Source organism: Herpailurus yagouaroundi, unplaced genomic scaffold (assembly GCF_014898765.1).
Source record: "Herpailurus yagouaroundi ecotype Mexico unplaced genomic scaffold, PumYag 163, whole genome shotgun sequence".
In the NCBI taxonomy this organism is placed as follows: Eukaryota; Metazoa; Chordata; class Mammalia; order Carnivora; family Felidae; genus Herpailurus; species Herpailurus yagouaroundi.
This window is the reverse complement of record NW_024412404.1, coordinates 67,637,743-67,654,728: the sequence shown is the minus strand read 5'-3', so window position 1 is coordinate 67,654,728 and position 16,986 is coordinate 67,637,743. Positions and strand designations below refer to the sequence as shown.

The 16,986-nt window shown below is 53.2% G+C and overlaps 1 protein-coding gene and 1 pseudogene across 10 annotated transcripts in view; one reads left to right on the top strand and one right to left on the bottom strand.

Annotated features, from left to right (window-relative positions):
- The window catches only part of CFAP46 (cilia and flagella associated protein 46), a 97,254-nt gene that overhangs the window by 43,507 nt on the left and 36,761 nt on the right, over positions 1-16,986 (top strand). For all 10 annotated transcript variants that reach the window (XR_005793775.1, XM_040486859.1, XM_040486861.1 and 7 more), the window contains 9 exons: positions 3,257-3,341; positions 5,506-5,644; positions 5,990-6,173; positions 9,664-9,823; positions 10,123-10,328; positions 11,639-11,839; positions 12,480-12,629; positions 15,722-15,870; positions 16,659-16,757. Coding sequence is in view for 9 of the 10 variants with exons in the window: in XM_040486859.1 (XP_040342793.1) it covers positions 3,257-3,341; positions 5,506-5,644; positions 5,990-6,173; positions 9,664-9,823; positions 10,123-10,328; positions 11,639-11,839; positions 12,480-12,629; positions 15,722-15,870; positions 16,659-16,757 (1,373 nt within the window). In the remaining variant the exon portion in view is untranslated. The remainder of the gene's footprint in view (positions 1-3,256; positions 3,342-5,505; positions 5,645-5,989; positions 6,174-9,663; positions 9,824-10,122; positions 10,329-11,638; positions 11,840-12,479; positions 12,630-15,721; positions 15,871-16,658; positions 16,758-16,986) is intronic.
- LOC121037420 (phosphatidylinositol N-acetylglucosaminyltransferase subunit P-like) lies at positions 13,807-14,289 on the bottom strand (annotated as a pseudogene).

Genomic DNA, 16,986 nt, shown 5'->3' with positions numbered 1-16,986 from the left:
AAAAAAAAATTATACCCATCCCAGTAGGTGTGAAGAGATACCTCATTGTGATTTTGATTTGTAGTTCCCTGATGACAAATGATTTTGAGCATCTTTTCATGTGCTTATTAGTTATCTGCATATTTTCTTTGGAGAAATGTCTGTCAAGTCCTTTGCCCATTTTTGGATTTTTGTTGTTGTTGTTGAATTGCAAGAGTTCTCTATATATTCTGGATATTAATTCTTTATCAAACATCAGATTTGCAGATTTTTTTTCTCCCATTCATTTGATTGCCTTTTCACTCCCTTGATGGTATCCTTTGACACACAAAAGTTCTTAATCTTGACAAAGTTCAACTATATTTTTCTTTTTGCCTATGTTTTTGGTGTCACATCCATGGAGTCATTGCCAAATCCAATGTCATGAAGAATTTTTCCAATGTTTTCTTTACGAGTTTTATAGATTTAGCTCCTATGTTTCAGGTTTCCCCCACCCTCACTTTGAGTTAATTTTAGTATGTGGTGTAAGATAGGAGGACAGTTTTATTTCTTTGCCTGTGAAAATCAAGTTTTCCCAGTACCAGTTTTTTTTTTTTTTTTAATGTTTATTTAGTTTAGAGAGAGACAGAGTATGAGCAGGGGAGGGGCAGAGAGAGAGGAAGACACAGAATCCGAAGCAGGCTCTGGGCTCCGAGCTGTCAGCACAGAGCCTGACACAGGGCTCGAACTCACGAACGTTGAGATCATGACCCGAGTCGAAGTCGGACACTTAATCGATTGAGCCACCCAGGTGCCCCACCCAGCACCAGTTGCTGAAGAGTGTTCTTTGCCCGTTGTATGATCTTAGTGTCTTTGTCAAAAGTCATTCACCATATATCTGAGAATTTATTTCTGGGCTCTCTGTTTTATTCCATTGGTCTATATGTCTGTCCTTGTGCCAGGATCACACTGCTTCGATTCCTGTAGCTTTGTGGTAAATTTTGCAGTCAAGAATTGTGAGCCTTCCCACTTTATTAATCTTTTTTGAGGTTGTTTTGGCTACTTGGAGCCGCTTGCAATTCCACATGAATTTGAGGTTTGGCTTTTCCGTTTCTTTGGAGAAGGGTGTTGGGATTTTGAGGGATTGTATTGAATCTATCGATCACTTTGGGTGCTATGGACAGTTTAGCATTTTTCCATCCATGAACAAGTGATGTCTTCCCATTCATACAGACCTTGTTCACTTTCTTTCAGCAAAATGTTTTCATAGTTTTCAACATATATGTCTTTTACCTCTTTGCAAGCATTTAATTCTCTTAGGTGATGGTATAAATGCAATTGCTTTTTGTCTCAGCTCAGGTGGCCGTAACAAAATGCTGGGTGCCTGGAAGGCTTAAGCAGTGGAAATTTGTTTCTTACTCTTCTGGAGTCTGGAAGGAAGTCCAAGATCAGGGAGCCAGTAAGGCCAGGCCCTTGTCCCGTCTTGTATACATCTGCCTTCTTGCTCTCTCCTCGTTTGGGGGCGTGTGGAGATCAGCAAGGTCTCTGGTGTCTCATCTTATAAGGACACTAACACCATCATGAGGACCCTACGTCATGACCTCGTCTAATCCTAATCACCTCCCAAGAACCTCATCTCCAAATATCAGCGCACTGGGGATTAGGGCTTCTGCATGGGAATTTGGTAGAGGAGGGACACAGCTAAGTCCACAGCACTTCCTGGTTTTGTTTTCAGACTGATCACTGCGGGTACATAGAAAAACAACTGACTGTTGTATTGTTGTGTCCTGCAACTTTGCTGCATTCAGTTATTTGCTCTAGTGGTTTTCTTGGGGATTCTTTGGGATTTTCTATACCTAGGACCGTATCATCTGTGAATAGGGACAGTTTTACCTCTTCCTTTCCAGTTTGGCGGGCTTTTATCCTGTTTTCTGTCTATTACTCTGGCTAGAATGCCCAGTAAAATGCTGAAACTCCCTCATCTTTTTCCCGATTTTAGTAGGAAGCTTCAGTTTTTCACTGTTGAGCACAGCGTCAGCTATGGGTTGTTCACAAATACCTTTTATGTGTTGACCAATTTTCCTGTTATTCCTAGTTTTCTGAGATTTTATGATGAAAAGTTGTTGGATTTTGTCAGATACCTTTTCTCCATCGGTTGAGATTATCGTGTGGTTTTTCTCCTTCATTCTGTTAACGTGCTGGATTAATTACACTGATCGGTCTTACGTGGAACCACCCTTGTATTCCTGGGAATACACGTGGTCATGGTGAATCATATTTTCACTACGCTGTTGGATTTGATTGGTTAAATTTTGTTGAGCATTTTTGCATCTATAGTCATAGAGTATTGTCTTGGTCTGTAATTTTCTTGTGATGTCTCTGTCTGGACTTGCTATCAAAGTAACGTTGGTGTCAGAATCGCGTCAGAATCGGCACGGAAGCATTTCCTCCTCTTCGGTTTTTGGAAGTTGAGGAGGGTTACTGCCAATGGTTCACATGTTTGGTAGAAGCCACCCATGAGCCTTGCGTCCAGGACTTGTCTTTATTGGGAGATTTCTGATTACTGATTCAGTCTCTACTTGTTTAAGTTTGTTGACGTTTCCCATTTCTTATTGAGTTAGCTTGGGCAATTATGTGTTTTAAAGTATTTCTCCATTTCTTCTAGATCTAATGTGTCGGTATGCGCTAGGCCACAGCCTTCTCTTAGAATCCTTTTTATCTCTCCAAGGTCATAATAGTCCTACTTTCACATCTGATTTTATTTTTTTTTTATTTAAAAAAGTGTTTTAACATTTATTCTTGAGAGAGACAGAGAGAGAACGCGTGCACGCGCGCATGAGTCGGGGAGGGGCAGAGAGAGACGGAGACACAGAATCCCAAGCAGGCTCCAGGCTCCGAGCTGTCAGCACAGAGTCAGGCGTGGGGCTCAAACCCGTGAACCGTGAGATCATGACCTGAGCTGAAGTCGGACGCTCAGCCGACTGAGCCACCCAGGCGCCCCTAGAAGTCCTTTCTAATGTGCTTTTGGTCCCCCTGATTTCAAGCTCTGACACTGATTTGGATGTGTTCGTCATTAAAAAGGGTGCAGGCTGCGTGAGGCAGTCCCTGTGCATGTTCTCGTGTGCACCGGGGGGCCTTTCCTTAGGGGTGAGATGTGACTTCAGTGTTTGCGGCTTAGTAGTTCAGGAACTTGGCTTCCGTTTCTGTATTCAGATACTGAGGCAAATAAAAATCAAAATGGTGACAGAATAAATTGCACCTTTGCGATATCTGCACGGTTTCTTTGTTTTCACCTTAGGGAAAAGGAAAAACACTGCTTCTGCACCAGTGGCCTACAGCGGACTTCCAAAGCGGAGGGACTCCCGAAGGGCATTTTCTCCCAGGTTTGTAGGCACGAGACGCGGCCGCAGCACAGAGAAAGGGAGGTGCCGCGTGCTGTTATTCCTTGCACGAACGCACAGACCGCTTCATCACGACAGTAACGGCTCCTGTGTGACGGGCACAGAGTGCTGTTTGTGAACAACTTCCTGGAACCTGCACTTTGCGCGCAGGGAACCCGAAGCCCGAAGGCCCCCTCGTCCGGCCCCTGGGTTCAGGGCAGGGCTCTGGGCGGGTGGTGGCCGTCTCTGTGGTGGCCGCCGGGGGGCCCAGCCTCTGGATCACTCTGGCAGATAAGTCGTGTTCTTGTACTTCCAAAGCCAACGTAGAGACGGACTCCTGCAAAGCAAAAGCAAAACACAACTGAACTTAGAACAGTAAGACCGTATTTAAGAATTCATGTTTAAAGAAAGAAAATGATGATTAACTGCTAAAACATCACCATTCCTGTTACTGTAAGGTCTCGGTGTGTACTGGGGGCGTAAATGCTGTGGGCTGGGGCAGCGGGCCCCCTCCCCGAGTACTGCGTGTCTGTTGGGAGATAAAGTTGATTTAAGATAATGGGCAGACAGTAGGACTGTGTGTGACTGAAGAGTGAGTTGAGCACCACGCTCCAGACGGCAGTCCGGGCCGCGGATCCAGGCTCCTGGCGGAGTATGGCTGGGGGGGGGGGGGGGGGGCGGGGGGGGGGCGTGCAGGCCCCGCCCACGCTGAACTCCACGCACCGAAATGATCAAATAGGTCAGTTTAGTAGTAGCGAAAAAGGCAGATTGTAGGGGGAAGATCGGAAAGTACGATTGAGCCAAGCAGGTGTTTCGTGGGAAGATTACTTCTTGAACTTTAAAGTGAGTCAGTGAGTAACTTCTGTGATACGCAGTCATGTTGGTCAGGACGGGCTGTGCTGCGGGAACAGACTCACTCAAGCGCCCAGAGGCTTGCCTCCGCACGGCAATTTCCTCCCTGGTGGCGACCCCACCCCGAGGCCCCGCCCGGAAGGACCTGCGGGGAAGGAGTGGAGCAGGAGGGGGCCCGGCGCACAGGCCCCGGACGACAGCTGCAGTACCTGAGGGGAGGGACTGGACCGGAAAAGCGGTGGACGGTCCAGAGCCGTGACGGTGACAGTGACCGTGAGGGCAGACCAGGGAGGATGTTGCTCCTTGGCACAGATCAAAGAAATGCAGAGCCAAGGGCAGGACCTGAGCCAGTCGGGACTCAAATGGCAGACCCCACCGTGAGGCCCCCGAGTTGATCGGGGTTGACCGGCTGACCCAGTCACGTGCCTGAATCTACCTGCTCCTGGGTGTGGACGCAGGGACACCTGTGTCCTGAGATCCCAGCACTGGCGGTGCAGAGGCCACGCAGGTCCCGGGCAGTGTGTGCTGTGCTGGCCGTGTGGCCGTGTGTGTGGCCGGGTCCTTGGGCCTGCTCTGACATCCAAACAGGACAAGAAGGCTACATGGTCACCCATGTAAACTATTGCCGCTGAGGGCCCCATACCTGCCACGGGGCCTCTGCTTACACGGGACAGGGGGGCGCTGAAGCTGGGCAGTGCAGTGGCACGTTTGGTGGCAAGTCGACGGGAAGGCGTGGTCTCCGTCCATCAGCCCGATGCCGCCACCCGCCGGGCCTGGCCAGCAGCCACGCCCGGCAGTGCGGGTCAGGGCTTTCCAGAAAGGATTCTTCTTCCCTCACGAGGTAGAAAAGTAACGGGAGTCAGAAACAGAGACAGGGCTCGGAAAACGAAAAGTCTGAGCCAGCTCAGGTGTGGAGGGTGTGGAGGCCCGGCCGGGGAGGGGGTGGGGGCGCTCAGGAGGCACCCCTCGAAGGTGAGCCATGCAGAGACAGGAAGAGCAGTGGGGCAGCCTGGGGGACAGTGAGCCCCTCACGAGCCTCTTCGGCGCGGCTGGTCCTAAAGGACTGCTGTCGTGCGGCCCTGACCCCCCTTCCCCCGCGACCGGACAGCTGTCGCGTTGGCCCGAGGGTCGTTGTCAGGCCCGTGGGGTCGCCGATGCGTGTGACAAACCGGGCGCACGCCGCCCTCAGGGACGTCCGCGGCTTCCGGGCTCTCACATGGTGCCGGGAGCCCTCCCTGTGGCGCCCCGAGGCCCGCAGGTCGGGGCGGCCTGGAGCTGCCCCTTCTCGGAGCCCCGAGCACCTCTCCTGCCGCAGGTGCCGAGGACGACCTGACGCTGCGCGCCGCGCTCTACGGCCTGCTCTTCCACTGCTACGCGGACCGCAGCGACTGGGAGGGGGGCCTCAAGGTGCTGGACGAGGCTGTGCAGGTGCTGCCGAGGACAGCGCACCGCCTGTGAGCGCTCCCCCCTCCTGGGCACCCCATCCCCCCCCCTCCCTCCCGCCCCACCGGGGGCCCCCCAACTTGCGTCCGCCCCCCTGCCCCACCCTCCCATCTCCACTGGCGACACCCTTTCCCCTCTGGGAATTCAACACAAGAAGGGAGGGGACTTAAAACACACAAGTCATGACAAAGGAAAACACAACACAAAAGCCCCCACGTCACTCAGGTTCTGTTTCGTTTTGTCTTTGTAGGTAGGAAAATGGACAAACATTTCTTAGTTTTGGGTGCCTTCTATATATTGAATTGTTTACCGTTCAGTTCAAGCATTAATTTCTCTCTTTTGCTTTTTTTTTTAAGCCTGATTTTCAAACACATGGTCATCGTGAAGGCCAAACTTGGCCAGAATTTTATGATGGAAATACAGAAATTCAAAGATGAAAGTGAAGATTACTTGGCACACATGTGGCACCGTCTGGCCTTGAACTCCAGGAGTGTGCAGGGCGAGCTGACCTGCTATCACAACGCCATCCAAGCCTTACAGGTCTGCCTGGGTGCTCGTGACGTCAGCCTCTCAGTTGTGGACGCGGGCCCGAGGAGGGAGGCCCGGGGAACCCCTGGCCCAGCGGAGGCGTGGGGCGCAGCCACAGGGAGGGGACGCACCCTTCTCACGAGTGCAGGGGAGCAGGCAGACAGACCCCTGTCTTCCGTGGCACCTTCCAGCGTGGAGGGAGAGGCCCTGCGTGGGTGCAGCGCCCGCATTGCTGCCCCGGGGGACGGTTGTGGGGGAGGGGGTGAGGCCCGCAAAGAGGGGGTGCCCGAGGCCGGACCGGGCACAGAGGAGCAGGCTGTGTCGCCTTCTGCGATTCGGGGGTCTCGGTCTCTCCCCACGACGAGAATCATGGCAGACATTCGTCTCCACGCACCTGGAGTGAAGCAGGGCAGGTTTGGGGAGGGGATGGTGCCTCCACGTGACCCCACGGCAGGTGGGGGCTCTGCTGGGGGGCAAAGCCGCCCCTCAGTCACGGCCCTGAGCTTGTCCTGAGGACGCCACCAGCGCCAGGTAACTGACGGGGCTTTTCTGTTACTCGGAGTGTCTCTCATGGAGCAAATCCTGCCGTGAGGTTTGTCGACGGAGCCAGGGGTGGTGTGTCCCTCAGGAAGCAGTTAGCTGGGGACTGGTCAGGACGCTGCTCTGGGTCCAAACACAGGCTCTGCGTGGTCAGCGCTGAGCGGCCAGTGAAGAGGCTCCTGGGACCTGGGTCCCCACCGGGTTCAAAGGGACCAGGCAGTGTGGACCCCACCCTCCAGGGAAGGGCTTCCCCGGCACCAGGCTCCTTGCAAAGGCTGTCTGTCCCCACCGACCCCAAGCCCCCTCGTTCCTCGTTTCTGGTTTCTTGGGGTGCAGGGTGGATCTTCATGAACTCACAGGGTCACGTAGCCATCACTGCCATCGGTTTGAGGACGCTTCACCACCACCCAGAAAACCTGGCCCATTAGCGCCCGTCCCCTCACCCACCGCCGGCCAGCGGTCCCCTTTCTGTCTGTGTGGGTTTGTCCGTTTTGCATGTGTCGCACAAGATGTGTCCTTTGTGCCTGGCGTCTTTCATCTGGCATAATGCGTCCAGGCTCTCTTGGGTTATGGCTGTGTCCGAGCTTCACCCATTTCTCTGGCTGGTAAGGCTCCACTGTGTGCAGACGTTGTCAGGTAACGTTTTGTTGACGGGTGTGCGTGTTTCCATGTTTAGCTCTCGTGAAAGACGCTGCACGGACGCCCCGTTTGTATCTCCCGGGCACAGACCTAGCAGTGTATGCAAGGTGCCCGGGGAGCTCTACTGGACCTTCCGAGGGGCGGTCACGGCTCTCCAGAGCTCTTTCCCACCAGCAGCGGCGAGGGCCCCAGTGTGGCCGCACCCTGGCCCGCACCGCCCGCTGGCTTTCTGACCTAGTGTCCTGGGGGGGACGGTGCTGTCCCATTGTGGTTTGACTTGTGCTTCCCGGGTGACTCACACATGTGTGTATTTTCTTTTTCTTTCTTTTTTTTTAATGTTTATTTATCTATTTATTTTTAATGTTTATTTATTTTTGAGAGAGAGAGAACAAGCACGAGTCGGGGAGGGGCAGGGAGAGAGGGAGACAGAGGATCCAAAGCAGGCTCTGAGCTCTGTGCTGATAGCAGAGATCCTGATTCGGGGCTTTAACTCACAAGCTGTGAGACTGTGACCTGAGCCGAAGTCAGATGTTTAACCAACTGAGCCCCCCAGGTGCCCCCCTTTTTTTAATGTTTATTTATTTTTTTAGAGAGAGAGAAAGCAATGTATTTTCATGCATGTATTGGCCATTTGTCTATCTTTTTAGCTTGAAAAAAAATTTTAACGTTTATTTACTTTTTGAGAGAGAGAGAGAGACAGAGACAGAGGTGTGAGTGGGGGAGGGGCAGAGAGAGGGAGACACAGAATCCGAAGCAGCTCCAGGCTCCGAGCTGTCAGCACGGAACCCACAAACTGAACCGTGAGATCATGACCTGAGCTGAAAAGTAGGACGCTTAACCAACAGGTGCCCCTGTCTATCTTTTTCAGAGAAATGTCTATTGAGATTCTTTGTCCATTTTTTAATTTAGTTGTTTGTCTTTTTATTGTTGAGTTGTAGGACTTCCTCATGTGTCCTGGGCACAACCTCTGATGAGATAGGAGATTCGTATATGTGCGTTGTCTTTTCAAGCGCTTTTCACTTTGTTGGTGATGCGTTTATAGCCCAAACATTTGTAGTTTTGATGAAGTCCACTCTGTTTCTTTTGTTGCTTGTGTTTATGGACTGTGTCCCCGGAGCTGTCTCGTGGTCCAAGGTCACGAAGATCCACTCCTGTGTTTGTTGTAACGGCGTCATTGTTTCAGCTCCTACATTCAAGTCTTCGATCCATTTTGAGTTACACTTTGTGGCTGGTGTGAGCATGAGGGCGCCCCGTTTTCCCAACACCATTCGTTGAGAGATGGTGTCGTCATAAACCCCACCCAGGCTCTGGCACCCCCCCAGCTCCCTTGCAAAGCTCTTGCCAAGCCCCCAAGACCGCCGTGGGCACCCTGAGGCCCCCCCCTCCCCGACCTGCCCCTGCCCTGTCTGGCTTCCTTCTCTGGGCTCCCAGGTCCCCCCGCCTCCCAGCCCAGCCACCCCCCCCCCACCGCCAACCACTTAATGGGGAGAGAGCGGGACTCAGGGCTCCGATCCCTCCATCCACGACTCCCCTCCCACCCCCGCCAGTGATCTCAACCAGAGCCAAACCCCACCTCTACCCTGAGTCTCCTCACAACTTCGTGTCTGGCCTGGACCCCCCTCCAACCTCACCTCCCATGACCCGTCGCCCGTCCCCCTCTGTCTTCTTGCGTGCCAGCCCGACACCCAGAATCAAACGCCTGCTCCTCAGCGCCACCCTCCTCTGTCCTGCCTTCCCCAGCCCGCGGATGGCGGCCCCCACTGGCCTGGGTGTCAGGCGAGGGCTGTGGGGTTGGGGCGAGCGTGTGGGGCCCTGCAGGTGGACCAGACATCAGTTGGGCTGTCTCTGCTCCGGGAGGGGTGGGAAGCGGCAGCCCTGTCCCTCGTGCAGTGAGTTTCGACTCACTTTGTGCGGGGTTCTGGGGCTGCATGCTGGACGGAACAGCCTCCTTCCCTGACCCCGGAGCCCTGGGTAACCACAGACCCGTCCAGAGAAAGCCTCGCAGACACATTTGAATGAGTGCCTGGGGAAGCACTAAGCTGAGCACAGACTGAAGGCAGGCAGACTCAGGAGGGCCGGCAGGCGCCCGCAGTGGGGTGGGAAGGGGGCCGGGAGACTGCCCGGCTTTGGTCTCGTGACAAGACCATCAGCAACGGAAAGGTTGTGCACGAGTGTGGACGGCACTGGGTCCCATCAGAGGGTCCCGCGCCGCGAAGGTGGGTTGAGAGCCCTCTGCCCGCTTGCAGCGACGCGCTCAGTCCAGCATTTGGGACGCCGAGGAGTGAACACATACCCCTTCTGACCTTTTTGTTCAATCCCAAAGAAGCCAGAGAGTGACTGGCAAAAAGTAGAATACATCCTGCAATTCAGCGAGTGGCTGTATGACAAACAGTTTCCCATGGAGGACGTAACTTTCCACCTGACGTGGGCGATTCACATCCTGCTGGCGATGACACCTGCCAGGGACGCCCCTGAGCTGGCAGGTGAGGGTGGGCTCGGACGCCCCTCAGTGGTTATCTGCTCTGGTTCGCGGTCAGCTGCTCAGCGCGCAGGGCCGCGCCCTCCCCGTGGCACCGGGGCGCTTGGGTGGGGGGCTCCCTCCTGCCTGGGATGGGCGTGTCCTCACGGCCCCCACCGGGACCTGCAGCCCCCAGCGGGCAGCCCTGTGGTCCGCTGGCTGGGGGAGGAGCCCTGGACGCCCGTGCCCCCAGGTGCCCTTCAGAAGGGCCCACGCCATCCGAGTGTGGACACACTCGTGGCCGTGGGCACCCCTGTCTTGCAGAGGAACAGCTGCCCGCTCAGACAGCCCCTGAAAGTCCAGTGTCCGAGGCTGCGGGGACAGTCTCCTTGGAGAAGCTTTGGAACGTGAGGCAGCTGGAGGCGCTGGCCCGCGCCTACACCCTGTTGGCCCTGATGGTGTCCCCGAGCGCGGCCAGCTACCAGGACTACTGCCTCATGGCCTACACGTTCCTCAAGCGCATCTGGCAGGTGAGGCACGAGGCTGCTCCCTTCTGGGGCCCCAGCTCTTGACGGGAGTCCGAGCCTCTCCCTGTAGCCCGTGGGCCTCACCTGCTCGAGAAACCCCTCAAGGAAGGCCCGCTCCAGTGGCCGAGGCCACTCGTCTCCGAAACCCACCCAGCACCCTCGTCCGTCCGCCCAGAAGTTCCCCGGCGGGGGTGCCCACAGCCCGTGTGAATGGAGCGGCCGGCTGGCCCGTGTTTGCATCTCCCTGCCCCTCGGTGGCCCAGGCACAGCAATCCTGAGCTGCCCTGCCGCTGGGCTTCCAGAACCTTCTGTGCACGGCCTGTCCCTACCATCTCTTTATAGGGCCCCCCACCCGGGGAAGCTCTTGGAGTCTCTGGTTCTTGAGGACCTCCTGTGGGCAGTACCCGCCCCCCTCAGAAATGTGCTGGGAACCTTGGCTGCGGGAAGGACGGGCGGGACTGGGAAAGCAGCTTTAAGATGCTCCAGCCCACTGTCCCACCACCCATCAAACAAGGATTCTTTATGCTTCTTTTAGGAGAACTGCCAAGTTATGTGTGTTCTATTTGTTTTATTTTTTTTTAATTTTTTTAATTTATTTTTGAGACAGAGAGCATGAGCAGGGGAGGGGCAGAGAGAGAGGGAGACACGGAATCCGAAGCAGGCTCCAGGCTCTGAGCTGTCAGCACAGAGCCCGACGCGGGCTGGAACCCACGAACCGCGAGATCGTGGCCCGAGCTAAAGTCAGACGCTTAACCGACTGAGCCACCCAGGCTCCCCAAAGTTATGTGTGTTCTTTTTTTTTTTTTTTCTTTTCAACGTTTATTTATTTTTGGGACAGAGAGAGACAGAGCATGAACGGGGGAGGGACAGAGACAGAGGGAGACACAGAATCGGAAACAGGCTCCAGGTTCTAAGCCATCAGCCCAGAGCCTGACGCGGGGCTCGAACTCACGGACCGTGAGATCGTGACCTGGCTGAAGTCGGACGCTTAACCGACTGCGCCACCCAGGCGCCCCAATGTGTGTTCTTAATTAGAGACATGAACTCACTTCATAGAGCTGACAAGCCCTCCTTGGAGGTCAGCCCCGTGTCCCCACCGCGCCCGCATCCTGGAGGCCAAATGTCCCACTCACCAAGGGATGCTGCGGTAACCCGTGCACAGGGCGGGCTCACCGACGTGGCCCTGGCACACGAGTGGCGTGAGGTCGCCACTCAGAGCGTTAGGACCACTGGCTGCCCTCAGATCTGAGCGTGTGCAGGGGTGCGTTCGCGGCTGTTCCTCATGTTGCAAACCTGGATTTCATTTTTCACAGGTTTCTTTGTTAACAGCAGGAAGATCAGTTTCAGAAAGCAGAATTCTAGCAGCAACAGCTAGTTCACATTTGCTACTGCCTAAAAAGGAGAAGGAGAAGAGGAAGGAGAAGGAGAAGGAGCCAGGGAAGGAGAAGGAAAAGAAAGAGAAGGAGAAGGAGAAGGAGAAGGAGGACAGGGAGAAGGGCAAAGACCCCAAGCAGGTACCCTGACAGTGGGGCTCCAGGCCACAGACTGGGGCCAAGCAAGAGGGCCTGGACCCACACCCGGGCTGCCGGGCCGTCGGGAGGGTGCCCCAGGGTGTGTGCCCCCCACCCCCCGGCAGAGGGTGTGCGGGTGGGAGGGCAGCTCTCTGGAGGAGTGGGAAGACAGCTTCCTCGTCACGTGGGGCCCCACCTCGCTCGCGTGGCAGTCCTGTCCGACTGCCCTCCGGAGCGGGCGCTCCCCCTGGACTCCGGCCCCACGTCCTCCGTGCTCTCCTTTACGTGGCGCTGGCCGGGCCTGGATGTGCCGGTGGTGGGGTCACCACGAGCCGGGGTGCCTCCGGGTAGACTCTGTTGGGCGAGGGGAGAGAGCACCGTCTTCGTGCCCTCGGGAGTGACGTCAGAGCGGGTTTTGCCTGTGAAACCGAATGTGGCTCTGGTGTGGCTCACAGCCCGGGCGCGGACCCCAGGGAGGACAGACGTGTGCAGGGGTGCTCTCGGGGCGGGGCGGGGCGGGGGTGCGGGTCCGGGCGGCACCCAACCCAAGGGCGCCAGGGATGCGCTGCCTTCTCAAGGCTCACCACCTGTCTGCTCGAGCTCAGCCGGCTTCCAAAGCGAGTGCGCCGTCCCCGCTTTACAGCTTCCAACCGCGGTTCCTGGCAAACGGCTTGAGGACTTACCGGCCAGCACAGAGGAGTGGGCTTCCTACTCCTGCCCCGAGGAAGCGATATCTGTATTTAAACAAGATAAAAGTGACTTTACCGTCAACGCGTCAAGCATCCAGAAGCCGGTGAGTTGACTCAAAGAAGTGGTGTGGGCCGTGGCCACGCGCCTGCCAGCCTGCGTTCCCGAACCGTCTCCCCGAGCTGGAGCCTCCCTGTCGTGAAGTACGCCCAGAAGAGGGGCGGGGACAAGGCCTGGCCTCGCGAGGTGCCGAGGAGACACCTGTGGGTCGCCGCCCAGGCCAAGGCGCAGAGCAGGTCAGGCCCGGGGACCGTCCCCAGGAACGCGTTCCCGGCCGCCGCTCTCCCCAGACGACTGCCGGTGTCCGCGGGAAGCACTTCCTTCCTTTCGGCAAGCACCCCCCCCACCCGCCAGGAGCACCCCGAACACGCCAACGCAGCTGCGTGTCGGGGTCTGTGGCCGCCGTGGCCGTGGCGGTCGGCACAGGCCGGGTGGCAGCAGCCTCCGACGTCTCTCCTCTCGGCTGTGGAGCCCAGGCGTCCAGAGTCCGTCTGGCCCAGCCTGAGTCAGGGCATCAGCAGGGCCACCTTCCCTGCGGGGCTCTAGGGGAGGGACTCCCTGCCTCGCCCAGCTCCCGGGGTCCCGGCGTCTCTGGGTCAGGGCCGTGTTCCCCCCCCCCCCCGTCTCTGTCTCCGACCTCAGGGTCCTCTCCTCTGTGTCACGTCCCTCCCTGCTTCCCTCTTACGATGACCCGTGGGGTGACGTCTAGGGCCTATCTGCCTAACCACGAGAATCTCTCCTTCTCAGGACTTTTTTTTCTTTTTTTTTTTTTTAAATTTTTTTTTCAACGTTTTTATTTATTTTTGGGACAGAGAGAGACAGAGCATGAACGGGGGAGGGGCAGAGAGAGAGGGAGACACAGAATCGGAAACAGGTCCAGGCTCCGAGCCATCAGCCCAGAGCCTGACGCGGGGCTCGAACTCGCGGACCGCGAGATCGTGACCTGGCTGAAGTCGGACGCTTAACCGACTGCGCCACCCAGGCGCCCCTAGACTTTTTTTTCTTTTAAGTCTGGTACATGGTAATGCACCATTTCAGTTATTTTGTCCATTAATAACTAATATTTGAGAACATTTATAATATTAATGGAGCTTAATCTAAGGGAAGTTCAACTTTTTTACATTTCAGTGTTGGGTTAACTAAGAGAAATAGTAAAAATAATTACGGTCAAAATTATTACGTCAAAAATATAATAAATGCTTGGTGTTAAGTCTACATACAATTCAGTTTTTGGCATCGGGTTCTTCGGCTGCGAGAAAGAACATTCGGTTCACATCATTAAGGGAATATTCCTTAAAGCTGGGATGGGCTCTTGGTATCTCTTCTGCTATTGACTCTTAGCAGAGTTCTCTGATTGTATGAATGGAGTTGAGTGGAGAGGTACTGATCGTGTCTATTCCAAATAGGAGTACATACGTGATTACTGTCGTGACGAGGAGGCAGGCAGGCAATGCGACCTCTCTATATTTTTGAGGCCAGTAGGCTAAGCCTAAGGAGTTTAGCCGAGACTTAGGAAGAAAGGCCCGTACAAGATAGAGTATGAAGCCAAATTGGGAGCTTAAGAAAGAACAAAGCCGTAGTTGCCCTTTCTGGCAATGGGGACAGTGAATTTTCCACCATTTTCCCTGTGGCTTTAGACAACCTTTCTGACCTGGGACGCCAGAGCACAGGGTCAGCCAGAATGTTCTTTTCACCACCAGAGAAGATCCCCCCTACACACACCTTTTATTTTAACTATTCTTGGGGAGCATTTATATAAGACTTTTTGTTATTTCTTCCTTAAATTTGGTAGAATTCCCTGGTGAAAACCTTTAGGCCTATTCTATAAGGGAAGGTCATAAATTATGAATATAGTTTATTTCATGGTTATACATATCTTCAGATTTTCTGTTTCTTCTTACAATTTGATGGATTGTGTTTTTCTAGGACATTTTCACTTAATATAAAATTTCAGATGTATTGGCATAATGTTCTTAATATCCTTTTATTATCTTTTAGTGACTGTAGGCTCTGTAGGGATTTCTGTGTCTTCCCACCCCTCTTTCCTGATCAACCTCACCAGGGCTTACCAATTATTAGTCTCTCAAAGAACCACACGTTTTCCAGGCCACCCAAAGACCACTGGGTTTCAATGAAGTTCCTGAAGGGGCTGCTTTACTTCTAGATCACCCTTAACCGTAAGGTGCAGCCCTTTGGGAACCAGCCGGGACATGTAGCTTTCAGTGGGCCCTCAACTCCAGTTTTTTGCCTCCACCCTACCAAAAAAAAAAAAAAAAAAATCAGAAGCATCATTCAGCCTCCCAGCTTCCTCTTGAATCAGCAGACATGCCCAGGACAAATGTACCCCAATATGTGAGGCTAATTTCTCTGGACACCCATCGTCTTCCAGGTCTCGGCCCAGTGATTTTTCCCAGCATTTCCCAGTTTTCAGTGCTTTTAGTGCGTTTTAAAAATAGTTCATCCAACTTCTCTAATTTTGTCAAACCTAGTTCATCTTTGTAAGTATTAGTTCTTCTCGATCTATATTCAATTTTAAAGCAGGTATTTGTGTTCCTAAAGAAAGTCTGTTTTTAATGGATCAGTAGTTTTTAGTGGAAGAAATCTAACAAAAACATTAATTTGAGTAAATATGTAAATGGATTGTTTCTTTGTTTTTAAAGTTTACTTATTTATTTTGAGAGAGAGAGCACAAGTGGGGGAGGGACAAAGAGAGGGAAGGAGATGGAGAATTCCAAGCAGGCTCCATACTGTCAGCACAGAGCCCGGTGTGGGGTTCAAATTCATGAACTGTGAGATTGTGAATTGAGCTGAAATCCAGAGTCAGCCGCTCAACTGAGCCACCCAGGCACCTCATAAATGGATTGCTTCTTGTGAGGACCTTTAACTGTACTTGGATGTTGAAGACTGTGGGTGATTTCAAATGACAAGATAAAAGTTATTAGTGAAGGAGAGGAGGAAGCACATCATTCATTCATTCATTCATTCGTTGTTCAACAAACACTGTTGAACACCTGCTGTGTGCTTAGAGCTATGCTTGGAATGGAGAAGGATAGAGGTTTTTGTAGAAAGACCCTAGAAGGTAGTGGTCTAACCTTCCTCCCTTCTTTGACCTTACATGTTTGTTGTGTGTTTATGTAGACATACAGTTTATATTATCTGGACCACTTGGTCAAAGCCCTGCAGAAGATGTCCCTTTACGAGCTCACCATCCCAGTCCTGCAATTGGGCGTACTAATTGCAGCCTCCGTGGTAGACAGCAAGAGCCTCAAAGATCTGTACCATCTTCGGTCAGTATAGCTGTTTTATTTTCAGGGAAACTGGGGAGCATTTAGGTGGCTAAAATGAAAATTTCCCCGAAGCAATATAAAAGCAAACAGCGTTTTCATATATTAATTCTGTAGTCAACTATTTCTATAAATAACAGTGCCTATGATTTGTAAAACCAAATCAATCAATATATTTGAACATAAAATAGTAATTTTATTTTACAATTTCTACCTGGTCTTTAAGAGAAGATCATTGTTCTAAGGAAATGCACACTGAAGTGTTAGAATAAAGGGCCACTGTGCCTGTAGCCGACACTCAAATCATCCAGAAAAAAATATAGGGTGTTGGGGGAGGAAGAGAAAACGGTAAAGCAAATGTGGTGAAGTGTTCACACTGAAGGAATCTGGGCGAGGGGCGTATAGTAATTATGGTATTTGTGCCGCAAGCTTGACATCATTTCAAAATACAACCATTTTACACCAGAATCAAAGTGGAGCCTCTCTCCTTGAGGGGGGAGGTGGTCAGAGCCCCAGCCACTGTGCCGGAGTTTTACCTCTGAAGGTGACCCTGAGACCATAAGTAGGTATTGAGTAAAATACATGAATGAGTATTAAAATTTTCTCTGCCTGAAATTTGGTAGAGCCACCTGTGTAATTTTGCTTGGGTTTAAACATTACTGAAAACCTCACTAAATTATACATTTTTTTTTCCGTTTACCAATTTTTATCAGGTCCCAGTACAGCCTGACTCTGATCCACCAGGTCCTGTGTGGCCCCATTAACTCTCCTTATTGTCCCCCTGCCCCTAGACTTGCCCTAGTTTGTTCCGATTTGAAGTTGCAAGAAGCAGCGACTTACCATGAAGAGGTGGTCGGGCAAACATACCTTTGTGACATGGAGCAGGCCAGGTACCGCGCCTCCCCTGGCTGTTAGGTCTCCTGTCGGCGGGACACGCTCCCCTGTCCAGAAGGGACGATTTGGCCAACCTGGGGCTGCTCTCGGCTGGGTCCCCTCCAGCCCCAGGCCCCATCCTTCATCACAGCCGGACGGTGGGCTGTGGGGAGACCCTCGGCCTTGGAGGCTGTGCCTCGGGGGGTGCAGATCTGTGCCTGGGGTCAGTGCCTGGGGTGGGGGCTG